Source organism: Montipora capricornis, chromosome 3, assembly GCF_036669925.1.
Source record: "Montipora capricornis isolate CH-2021 chromosome 3, ASM3666992v2, whole genome shotgun sequence".
Lineage (NCBI taxonomy): Eukaryota > Metazoa > Cnidaria > Anthozoa > Scleractinia > Acroporidae > Montipora > Montipora capricornis.
In genome coordinates this window covers 15,730,948-15,743,749 of record NC_090885.1, presented here as the reverse complement: position 1 = coordinate 15,743,749, position 12,802 = coordinate 15,730,948, and the positions used below count along the sequence as shown (strand labels likewise).

Here is a 12,802-nt window from a genome sequence, read left to right as displayed (position 1 = left end):
ATTAAAAGTGACTAAATAATTAAAAACAAACTAATATTATATGCGAGTAAGATTTCAAAGGATTGATATTGAACACCAACAAATTTAATGGTTCGAAAATTACATAGCTGTTGTAAATATTGTTAATAGAGAGATTTTGCACGAATCAAAGCAAACGTGAGTTAGGCCGAAATTTTTACGTTTTGGCAAAGGTCAGCCTGAGAGGAAATTTTCGGAACTTAGATGATGCATTGCTTGTTAGCTACAGATATCACTGATGCAACTCAGTTCTCAAAGGAGAGAAAAGAGCTCAACTAACAGAATTTTCGTGCTTTTAGGACAAGCAGTAACTTTCATTGGCACATATGCATGAAAGTAGCTGATTCGCAGATTATGCAGCAATCCGTAAAAAAAAAATATAGCGAAATGGCTGCTACTCTTTCAATTGATTCATGCGGTTCGCGGTTAAGCGATCTGAGACATCATAGATAATAGAAAAAAGGGAAAAAGCAACACTATTTTTTTTTATTCAATGACAAAAAGATGGTCCTTCGGTAAACCTGTGTATACATTGCAGTGTTTTAGAGTTACCAACTCATTGTAAATGACAAGGAAATATTTGGATAAGATAATCATGCAATAAATTTCCCCTGCCCAAAAAATCATTGTGCAAGCTGAAAAGTCCCTTCAGTCCACAATCACTTTTTAAGTAGTTCGTCACAAGAAACAAACTCGAGAGAAACTAGACGCGTAATCTCCTTTCGCGCGGTTATTTTTTGTGTGATTGTTTTATTTTCGCTCCGAGCGTGCTTTAAGAACTCTATGGCGACGGCAACGAGAACTGCGCTAAAGGACAAAAAAGAAATTGCTCGTAGCGTGCCTGAGGCAGCATAGCTGGCGGGATTCACGTGGGCCTGTGAGCAATGCGAAAGCAAAGCTGGAGTAATTTACACTAGGAGCCGTTACCACTCCTATTCAACTTAAGTGCGAGTCCACCTATGGTATGTATTGGCAAGGGACATTTAACCTCGTCTCCAGGGTCTTCTCGGTTTTCAACATAGTCAGTTTTGATCGGAAAAAAACGCCGAGAGGGCCCTGGGAACGAGGTTGACTTAATACTGACTTGGCCAGTAGATATCTGATCTTTTTTCCTGACAAAGTCTGACGTGATTTCCCTTCCAATTGACAGTAGCCAATTACCCTGTCTTCTCTATATAGAACTCAACTTCATCTCCTAGACGTACCGTGTATCGGTCTTGCGGTGTTGAAGCGGAGATCAACGAAAAAGCCAGAACGGGAAGGAAAAATAACTGTCATCATGATCATGCGCGCATCGACAATTTGGCTCACAAAGTGCGTACCAAATATCTAAACCTAAATTGGTATGGTGATTGATCGGTGTGGAGGGTTCGGAGAGAAAACTGAAAATATATCGTCGGTGCTCATAACTGCCAACCTATAGGCGAAAACTAACTGCCGGACAATCATGATACAATAAGTTCAACGGGCATACAACATCTGCACCCCTGCACGCCCGTTAATTTTACATTTTGGTCCGTTTATTTTCCGTTCTCAGCTCTTTCTAACAATAGGGAGTTAAAGAAACGACGACAGCTAAGGCAACGATAACACCACAAAACAATAATATCATTGGTTAATTAAAAGGGGAAAAAGAATCATGCTGCACGTGCCGTTCACATTTTATGTGCTGTACTCTGGATAATAACAACGTGAAATCATCAAATTTGAGGTTTTAGGGACAACGTGAGCGTACAAATGCGAATCTTTCATTCTATATTTTTACTCTGAAAGCGCACGTATAAATTCGATTTTAGATAATTCGTGTACATTGTACGAAGTGAACGAGACGAAATAACCGCGAAAGACTAAAGAATTGTGCAAAGTTACATTTTGAAGTGACGTTTTCGTCGCCGTTACACTGTACAATTTTCGTGCAACCTGTTTCGCGACGCCATTGCGAAACAAGTTGTACGTATCATTGCGCAATGTCATATTCCTTGCAAAGGCTAAAAACGTTGCAAGATCAGTTGCAGAAACCGTTGCGGAAAGTAGAATTGAGTTCTACTCAATTTCCGCAACGGTTGCAACGAATCTTTTAAGCATTGCGCAGTGTAACATCTGTCCTTAATCTCACGTGATCATGGAAACGAGACAAGTTGCACGAAAGCACAGTGTAACAGCGCCTGAAATTGATGGGACTCATTCCTGCGCAGATCGAGACTTCTGGTTTAAGAACTTATGATGACGATGATTATTTAACAATTAGACCCGTAGCAAGGGCTACGGGTCAATAGCCCGTGAGGCGAAGCCGAATGGGCTATTTAACCGTGGCCCTTGAGGGCGAAGGGACTAATTGTTTTAGTATCACCCAACTAGCGAGTCGGACAGAACAGGCAATAACAAAGTTAGCAAATGCAAGTTGAAGAAATATTTATTTGGGAATAAATCGAAAGAAAGCGTCACGCTTTTCGCTACTCGAGGACTATTACAAATAGTCCTCTAGTACCGTAGCCAATCAAAATGCAGGATTTGCATCAGTCCAGTAGTTGGGTGATACTAATTATATTTAGTCGTCTTGGTTGTCTCACTTTAGAATGGGAGCTTATAATATAGATGACACCGCACAAGAAGTAGAAGCTAGTCGAAAAGATCGTAATGCATGAGAGCTACTACAAGCCTATTGAATTCGAGCTGCTACGGCTGAAAACGGATGCGACAATGGGTGAAGGACAAGGGACTGTTTGCCTGCCAGACACAATTCACCCTCTAATGGACGGGAAACGATGCCATATCACAGGCTGGGGACCTTTGTAAGTGGTACCTTGAGGGAGCTACAAGCTGGGGTCACGGCTGCGCTGCCAAGGGAAAATATGGCGTCTATGCCAAGTTCCGCTACCTGATGGACTGGATTCACCATCATATCGAAAAGTATTAATTGACAAATACCGTAAAATTCCGAAAATAAGCCCCGGGGCTTATATTTTTCAAAGGCCCTTTTCGAGGGGCTTAATTTTGGAAGGGCTAATCTTATATTCGGAGGGGCTTATCTACGGAGGGAAATTTGCGTTTCCAAATCGATTGGGCTAGCCTTAATAGTTGGAAGTAAATTTACTGTTTTTGCTTTGTTTTACTTTGTATTTGAGGGCAATTTTACGAAGTACAAGCTCCGGGGGGCTTATATTTGGAGGAGCGATTTAACGGAGGGTTTTTTGCGTTGCCGCTTTGGTGGGGCATATATTTGGAGGGGCTTATACACGGAGGGGCGAATTTTCGGAATTTTACGGTATTTTACGAAGCAGTAAAGCACAGGAAGTCTGAAAACTTCTGAAAACGTCTGGGGTAGAATAACATTAGGTAGTTTAGGTGTTCTGCTATAATTCTTAAGATCAACACTGGCAAGAATAAAAGCTTTTAGTGAACAAAAACCAAGCAACGTTGTTCTTTTGTCTCACTATTTCCCCTTTTTACCAGTTCCGGCTCAGTTCTTTTAAAACAGCACTTTTACGAAAAGTTTTTTGTTGTTATAAGGAAACTATTTGCTCGTTCCACTTATGAGATTTCAAATATTCTTTGGACATTTAAAAGGCAATGATGACTTCAGGGAAAAAACAATTAGTTTCAAACAGTGAGTTTTTGCAGACGGCATTCACATCTCTTCTCCAACGGACATCTATCATTTCAATTTCTGCGATTTTACCCTTTTTAAGGTGTACAGAGATGAGCTCCTCGCTCTTCCTGGGAAACCGTAGCTAAGTGGAGAACTGCTCCGTACCATTCACAAGTGCAGAAAATGCAAGCGGCAAACTCGCCAATTTTCTGGGACGTACAATGGTCCCTATAGAAAACCCTCGGCCCTCCAAATTTTGCATAAGCATTGTTTCCAGTTTCTCTCGGGACTTAACAATGGTCCCAAGAGAAAACAAAAACAATGCTTTTGCAAAATATGGAGGGACATACAAAGAGCATTATGGTATTTTCGAAAGTGGCCTATAAAGCCCTGCCTATAATAGCTTCATTGAACGACGAGAGATCTATAGAAAATTGTTAACGTATTTATTACTTTTATCCTTAACATTGCTTTAACACAAAGATGTGATATAACTTACCAAAGCGTTATAATAAATAACCCTAAATTACTTCGAATTTCTTTGAATATCGCACTAGTCAATAATTAACAGAACTTCTCTAAACAAATTACATTCTTAATTTAATGTTACAAAATCGAAACTTTATACAAACCTTTTAAGCTTCATTTGAAGTAAACTATTACAATTGGAACTTGAAGGATTTAAAAGATCAACTAAGCCTTCAAATAAATACCTGGTTAGATTCAAGAGCTAGCACAAACATAGTTTGTCTTGTCTTATGTGAGATCTCCTACCATCTTGTGTCTCAAGAAACATGACAAAACGCAACTTTTAATTGATTTGGGATAAAACTAACTTAGCTAAAGATACGAGTCTCTGCGATTGTCCCGGAAAAGGGTTTTAAACGTTTGTGTTTCTCTCGTTTGGATCACTTAGCAATTTCTCTTCTTCTGTTTGAGGAATACAACACGACTGTGATGGGTTTTCTGACAGACAAAGTCGCGCAGATCCATTGGCGAAGTAGTGTTCTTCCTTTCTGTTCTTCGGCCTATAATTTCTCACGTGATGTTCCATTTGATAGGCTGCAAATGGATACAAGAAAGCAACTGCGAAGAAATCTTCCGCCATGTTCCCGTTGATTCCGTACTTCTCGCGAATCGAAAGACGAATCCCTGATGCATATGCGACGAAGCCGAGCAGGACACACCATCCAACGTAGCCAACGCCAGAGACAAAGAACCCCCAGACAAGAAGCCCGATCCACCCGTAGAAGGGTATCGCCAGTATCAGCATATGAGTCCACTTCCTTCCGTTTGGCTTCTCCGTCTCTCCAGCTGCTACGCCCATACAATATCAAGGTGTAATTACGCTGAGGAGAACCTTCTGCACGCTTTGTATTGTTGGCGTGCTGAGCACATCCAGAAGGCCAGTGGTGAACTGAGGTCCGTTCACATCAAGATCTCCGGCTTCTATTTTCACGGCCCTCCAAACAGCCACACACATAAAGCACAGCATGATGGTATAGGGAACACCTGATGCTATCGAAACTGTCCGCAAGGCGGTCAGTGCTTCGTCACCTCCAACGTACAAAAGGGCTGTGGCCGTAGCTCCTTCTGTGAGAGCCCAGAAGATACGCTGCAGAACAGGAGGCTTGGGGTCACCATTGGCTGAGAGGCAGTCTATCACAAGGGAACCGCTGTCGGAACTGGTAACGAAGTAAAGAACAATGCCAACCAGGGAGAGGACGGAAAGGAAGGTGCCGAGCGCGCCGTATTGCTCCATCACGTCAAACCACATGTCGTTTTTGCCGCGGCAAGACAATCGGTACAAGCCATCGAGAGACTCTGTCGCATCCTTTCCGCCAATAACTGAAGAGCAAGTTATGTTTTTGATCGCAGCGTTTCGTTCCATCTTTAAGCCCGCTGCGCCGAAGACACTGAACCAAAGGATTGAGAAGGCGACTGGGGCGGTGAGGGTTGCGTTGATAAACTGTCTAATGGTCCGTCCTCTTGAGATCTTGGCGATAAACATTCCCACGAAAGGAGACCAGGCAATCCACCAGCCCCAGTAAAAGATGGTCCAATCGTTCATCCATTCCTGGTTCTCCTTGTTATCTGGCGCGTTTCCCATCTGTGCAAAAGCATCGGTATGGAAGCCAAGCTGTATGATGGTTTGCATATAATAACCAGTGCTCTGAACGATCAAGTTGAGCGTGTGTCGAGGATCGTCAAGGAAGAATACCAGCATCATGATGAAGACTCCGAGAGCAAAACAGATCTCACTTAAACGTCGGATTCCCACCTTCATACCGCTTATCACGGAGGCGGTGGCACAGGCTGTAACGCACCAGATGATAATAATCTGTTTCAGGGTACTGAATTCTATGGCGTCCTTCAGACGATGAACTCCAGCGTTTAACTGCATCACTCCAAGACCCAAGCTAGTGCAGACGCCAAACATGGTACAGACAACGGAGACGATATCGATCACGTCTCCCATCCATCCGTAAATCTTGTCACCGATCAATGGATGCATGCATGAGCGCATGGTCATGGGGAGACCCTGCCTGTAGCCAACGAAAGCGAGGAGAAGACCCACCACAACGTACACAATCCATCCGTGAATACCCCAATGGAACAAGGTAAGATTGATGGAGTCCTGGGCACGTTGATTATCCGTGTACCTGTAAATCCAACCACATGTTTAAAAGCTATCTTTTCATTGAAGACGGGAAGTGCATGCTATATCTTAATTCCCAATGAGGAAAAAGATTTATACCACCTTTTCCCTCACCCTACACCAACAACACACCCATCCCTCTATCCGATAAGCTGGGAAACTAATACCAAGGAAACCTGATCAGACAAGTAAAAGGGCGTGAACTGCAGTTACCTGATGCCTTTGATGGAAAATAAAATTGGTGACTTAAGTCTGCACTTAAATTTGAACTCCGCTCTTTGGAAAAATCGATATTCAATAGACCGCATTCATAAATGGCGGTCAAGAAATTATTCTTTTGTCTTTGTGCTAATCATCCTAACTAGCCTCACTTTGGAACAAAAATTCTTTTGAATTTTGCTCGTGTTTACGAGGCTAGTTAGGATGATTAGCATAAAGACAAAAGAATAATTACTTAGCCGCCATTTATGAATACGGTCTATTGCGTTTCATTTGATTGTTTGTGGCAGCAGTTAGCCATGAACACGACATTCTGAAGTACTGATCTTTACCACATTCAGAGAGACCAAATTTCCATCGCCTTTAAATTTACTTATGAGTAGGCAGATGGCTTTGAAGGCAACAAAATAAGTAATTACAAATGACTGGCAGCCAAAGAACCATTTTTCATGCATTAAGCATGTACGATTTCCGTGATGATCCCTAGACCAGAATGTTAATCAATGCAATTGATCACCGGAGCATACCTTCCAAAAAATCGGTTTCCATAGTGACCAGGCTCGTAATGCCATACAGGTTCAGCTACAACAAAAGAAGACGGTGGTAAATATTCAAGACATCAACTGATTATAAAACTCTGTAATGTGTGTAGTGCATATTCCACTACAACCTGGTATGAAGGATCTGTGGTCCATATTCAATACAAACTCCAAAACCCGAATCGTATTGAACTTGTTTCTGTTCACCTGTCAGCAAATCAGAGATGGCCCCACTAGAGCCTCTCTGATCATAGGAACCACTAATTTGGTAATAAAATCTGCCAATAGTAATAATTTCAATTCCCAAGGGACTTTTTTCATTCAAAATGGCAGCCAGAATGTCACGTGAAAGCTGTCAAGGATAAGACCGTATTCATAAATGGCGGTCAAGAAATTATTCTTTTGTCTTTGTGCTAATCATCCTAACTAGCCTCACTTTGGAACAAAAATTCTTTTGAATTTTGTTCGTGTTTACGAGGCCAGTTAGGATGATTAGCATAAAGACAAAAGAATAATTACTTAGCCGCCATTTAAGAATACGGTCTATACCTTCGCGTGAAGGAACGTGCTGGATCGTTGGATCAATATAAAGCGAGCGCCGATTATTTATGGCAGTTGCAATACTGTACGCTAAACACTAAAACGTACTCAAAAAAATATAAAAGTGCAAGGGAATATTGATCTGTCTAAGATACACGTTTGAGCTTACTTAAATCAGAACGAAAAGAATTTTTACGAGAGAATATTGCATTATTTTTTAGTATCCTGTAAGATGCTTTTAAAACTAAGGTTACGGGAAAAAGAATGTTTTGAGAAGAGGACAATAGCATCAAGAAGGCACAAAAAGAATGTGCAAGTGAGCCGACAACGATTGATTGTATTGTTACGGAGGAGGAAATAAAGTCATTTGAAGACGTTTTGGGGAAGTGTTCACAATCAAAATTAAAAAATTCTTCTTGGACTTTTAGCTAGAGCACTGCTTCAATGATGTATAAACCAAAGAAAACGTTTTCAGACACAACATCATCCACGGCAACATTCCAAACCAAAACAATTCCAAATATCGCAAGACTCGAAAAAATGTGGCAATTAATTATATTCCATTCTAATTTCTTTCACTATGCTTCATGATTTGTAAAGAAAATTAATATCGCTGAACCTTTTCGTTCGATACAATGAATGAGTAAGCGGGGAAGTCTTAACTTATTTAATAAACCATCGTGAGCCATATGCTTGTTTACATCATGTCAGTCACGTCCGAGTGAATCGAGGTTTCATAGAATAGGAGACTCGTCGACATGTGATTAATATACACAGGCTTCACAATCTACGAAATGTCCTTATGGCAATATTAAAATAAGGGCTTATATCTGCTTGGGGATTAAAATGACTGTGATTCGTTCATTCAGCTTTTTGAAACAGCGAACTTTGCCCTTCCGTTCCCCGAAATGATAGATGTGTTGGGAAATTACTGATCCAGACCGAAATTTAAAATTCCTTTCGTTTTCGATGCCTGCCATGAATTCAGTATTTGGGAACGGGGAAAAGCCTGAAAAGCGTCTTAAAACTTCGACATGTTTACTGTTTCAACAAGCGAAAAGGCGGGCGAAAAGGTCGGAAAAGTTTCCTCGATCGGAAATGTTGTTTTCCTTTTAACGCCAAAGTGCGTAACCTTTCTACGATCAATCTGTTCTGATTTTCCAGATGTCGGCCGCCTTCCTGAAATCATCTTGGAGAAGGAAATTTACTTATCCCCAGATCAATAAAATAATCTGGCTTTCTTTGCACGTGGTTCGTAGTGAGTAAAATCACTGAAACGGAAAATATTTGCATAAAAAAGCCCGCGCTTTTTCCTTTGACGTCCGCTAGTCATTACAATATAAATAACTGGTCATGTGATTGGCTGAGGGCAAGCAGGCGTGACATCGTGATAATTTCGCTTGTGGCAAGTTGAGAGTTTTTTACGCCGGGAAAGTACTTTTACTGCGAGTTGTCTCACTGAGCATGCCTCGGCGGAAGAGTAAATTTTTTTTTAAAAAGGTGAAAATTTCTTAAATCTTCTATCGTGATTTCTTCGTACCTTTTTCTCTTGTCAATCTTTATTTATTTTGTGTAAGAATTTATCTACACGTGGCGAATGAAGTCATGAGTCCAGACAGTTTTGTACTTTGCTCCCTATGCAGTGGCCAATTTTACAGATTTTCTGTTCTGCGAATTCGAAAATATGGAAGACAAATTCAATTCCATCGTGTAAAATTACGTTTCATGGGTTTAAACATACCGACTCCGAAGTAGAACAAGCCGATCCCTATGCCAGCGGCAAACAGCATTGTGAAGTAAGACGCGTCGTTGAATTCAGGTTTTTCATCCGGTTTGCCCAGTTTCATCTTGCCGTATTTGGAAAAGTACAGAGCGATTATAAACACGGCCCAGGCATCTTGCGTGCCAATGTACATCCATGTGAAGGATTCTGTGATCCACTTTTTCCACTCTCCCATGTGTTTATTCGCCACGTCAGGCTCAATCATACACCAGGCGACAAAGCCCCAGATAATCAATGCAGACACGACAGAAACGACTGGATTCAAGCGAATGTTTATTCCTACACTCGAGCGGCCCATCTTGCACCATTTCCAGCTCACTCTGAACCAACGACATCTGTTCAAAGCATCTTCTTGGTCACTTCGTTCGCTACTAGAATCCATCGTAACCTTTATGGGTTATGGCAACGGCTCTTTCAATTTCGATTGTTCCGGCGGTGTCTTGTAGTCGACTACGAGACCACGGCTTTTTTAGCGCGCTTTTATCACCCCTAATTTATATTAATGTATTCAAAATAGCGGTGACAGGTGGCAACGCGCGCTCGCAGGTGACACCCACGGAAATTGGTCGAGGCGCATGGGTGTATTGTCTCAAAGTTTCTTAGCGTAATTTCACTCTTTACCGGTAAACAACTCAAAGACAACTGCAGGCACATTGTTAACTGACGAATTTGGAAATCGAAAATACTTTGCCTTTGATGAAGAAATAAAAAGCAAAGATCTCGATGCACGTGTCGAATACTGTGATCGCTAATTTAACATAAAACTTTTCGACAATGAAGAAACTTGACACTCCGACACCGCTTTCCATATCATCTAGTTGAAGATATGGTTTGCCCTAATTTTTCTGTGGTTTTACTCGTCCAGATTGTGGTTTGGCGAGGGTTTTCGGGAACACAGTTTCTTCTCCCCAGACGTAATGTGGCAGCGAAGCGACAACAACAAATCGAAGGAAAACCAGCTTTTCTCCGGTTTGTTGTCGCCGCTTCGCGGCTACATTTTGTTCGAGCTGATCATGGCAATCAAGAAAAACCTCTGGGATCGGGATTGAATATGGAGAAGGCTCAAGAAACATAGACCACCGGAGCAGACTTCGACAAAGATCTGCCGGAATTCGGCAATTTTTTTGTTGTTTGAATATATATATTTTAATTATTATTTCAGCGTATTTACCATCACGAGGCCGAGGCATCTATTTTTATATCAAATTGTTGAAATAGCAGTTGAAATAAGTAAGAGCTAAAACTGAAACAAAAAGAGCTTGCTCGCAGGCTACTTCATCGCCCGAGCTAAGACAATGATCAATATAGTAATTCTTATTCAGTGAATATTGGATACAATCTGTTTTGCACGGGTTGTAGGAAAACACCGTTTGATCACATCACACAAAAGAAACGTTTAAAATGCTAATTATGCGAAGAGAAACATGCATAATTATTATTATTAGCTCTAGGGGCAGAAAGGTATATTGAATGAGCAAAAAAGTGGTCTTCACTAAAACAGACCAATACAAGGATATTATTGAAATAAATATTGATAAACGAAAAAGCTCAGCTTATGCAAATTGCAAAGTGACTAACTATGGTCAACTATGAGAGCTATTTCTCTTTCTTTGTGGACTTTCATCAGTTCATCATTTCGATCCGGAAATAGCACCCATGTTGAGACTCGCTTTTCGCCGAATATGGTCTGGCTGTTTGTTTTGTGAAATTAAGGTTTGGAAAGTCAAAGCTCCAATTACTATTAAGGGAAGTGAAACCCTTTATTCGTTCAGTTTCAACTTCCTTAAAATTATTCTTCCTATTTATGCTGTTTAGTTCAGAATCTTTGAGACTATTAAATAAAAGAGATTTTCCCGCTGGGTGCATCGGACTGGAGAGAGTGAACTATTAGTTTCATTTTCATCATTGGGAATGCTTGAATTCGTGTTATATATTAAGATGTCGAAAGAAATTTCCTTCATATAACTGTTGTCTTTCGCTTTTTGGTGTTGCAGTTGACAAAATTTCCTCGCGCGATCGCGCTATCGTTGCCTCGATCACCATGCTTACGGGTGTGATGATCATTAACTTCGTATAATGTCACGCAACATAGCAAAAACACGCTGATGGCAGTGATGCGAAGGAGTCCTAAAATGCATCTAAAAGTCACTTACATACCTTACACACACAACCTACGTTTCTTACGCCTTATTTAAGTTGAAATAATGTTGCAAATACGCTTTTATGTAGCTGCATAAAGGCCCGCCCACTGTCCGTGCTCCTTGGTAAAACAGATTACTGAAAATGATAGTGTTCATGATGTCATCCCGATGTCATATATATTTTTAAACGAACATTTTTCACAGCTTAATTGTATTCGATAGACCACTTTCGATATAACTAACTTTCTGTGACATGCCATATGTTCCCAAGTAATCCAACAGAACGTGAACCCTGCTACGGCCAGAGGAAAAGAACAAAATCTTTGTTGAAATATGAGTGCTGGCACGACCAACACTTGAAAATCGGATCCTTGAATCGGCAACATGAAACATTGAACTCGGTTTCGAGGGTCTGTTGAATTTAATACAGATATCCGCATGCCACCTTTTATCTTGGGCGACGTTTCTCGCCTCGCCTTTGAATTAAGCTGCCTCTTGCAGCCCATTTTTGACTCTTACAGCCATATTAAAGTCATGCTCGTTTTGCACCTTGTTTATAAATCATGATAAGGATCCAGTAGAATTGTGTCTTGCTTGGAACACCTCTATTCCCAGGTCAATTTCAGCCTACTTCGCTAAATCTATTTATCTGCCATTAATTATGAGCATTCATGCAAATCGGTTAGCAGTAAAATATACGGTATATAAAAATGATTAGAAAGTAGTTTGCAAACGCTGTCATGCGAGGGGCATTATAACCGCCTCATTAGGGAAAACGTTCCACTCTCTGATCGCGTTCTGAGAAAATATGAATATTTATAGTAACGGCAGTCAGTATTAGCAAATGGCACCTCATAAGCTGTCTTGTTACAGTGCGACGCGCCTTACCGTGGCCACCCAACAAACTTTCACATTTGACAACTACGTGTAAGTAAGTCAACTCAAACAACCTATTCAACGGTGTTCAACTTACAACCGTGCGAACTTTGCAAGGAAGGGTGACTGTCAATCAAATTCGCACACCCTGATTGGCGTATAAGTTTTAAAAACCACGGTAAGGCGCGTCGCACTGTAACATGACAGCTCACTTTAGATACTTCTGCGACTCTTCATTTTGTAGAATCTCGTTGCCACAGCATATGCCACACGCCAGCTGGGGGGAAAAACTAGGCAATTTAGAGGATCCACTCTTTCAGAGTGTTTGCGACAGGTTCTTATAAAACGTCAATTTGGGTTGTGGATATTATGCAAATCAGGATTCTCGCTGTAATTTTGGCAAAAGGCGAATCATATAGTTCATCAAAATGATTGTCA

General features: G+C 41.0%; 1 protein-coding gene across 1 annotated transcript; it reads right to left on the bottom strand.

Annotated features, from left to right (window-relative positions):
* Positions 1-4,032: 4,032 nt before the first annotated feature.
* Positions 4,033-10,066, bottom strand: LOC138042370 (glycine betaine transporter 1-like). Its single transcript, XM_068888232.1, has 3 exons — positions 9,306-10,066; positions 7,013-7,067; positions 4,033-6,270 (listed from the first exon to the last, which is right to left on the bottom strand). The coding sequence occupies exons 1-3, from the start codon at positions 9,727-9,729 to the stop codon at positions 4,941-4,943; spliced, it is 1,809 nt and encodes a 602-aa protein (XP_068744333.1). The 5' UTR covers positions 9,730-10,066; the 3' UTR covers positions 4,033-4,940.
* Positions 10,067-12,802: the final 2,736 nt, after the last annotated feature.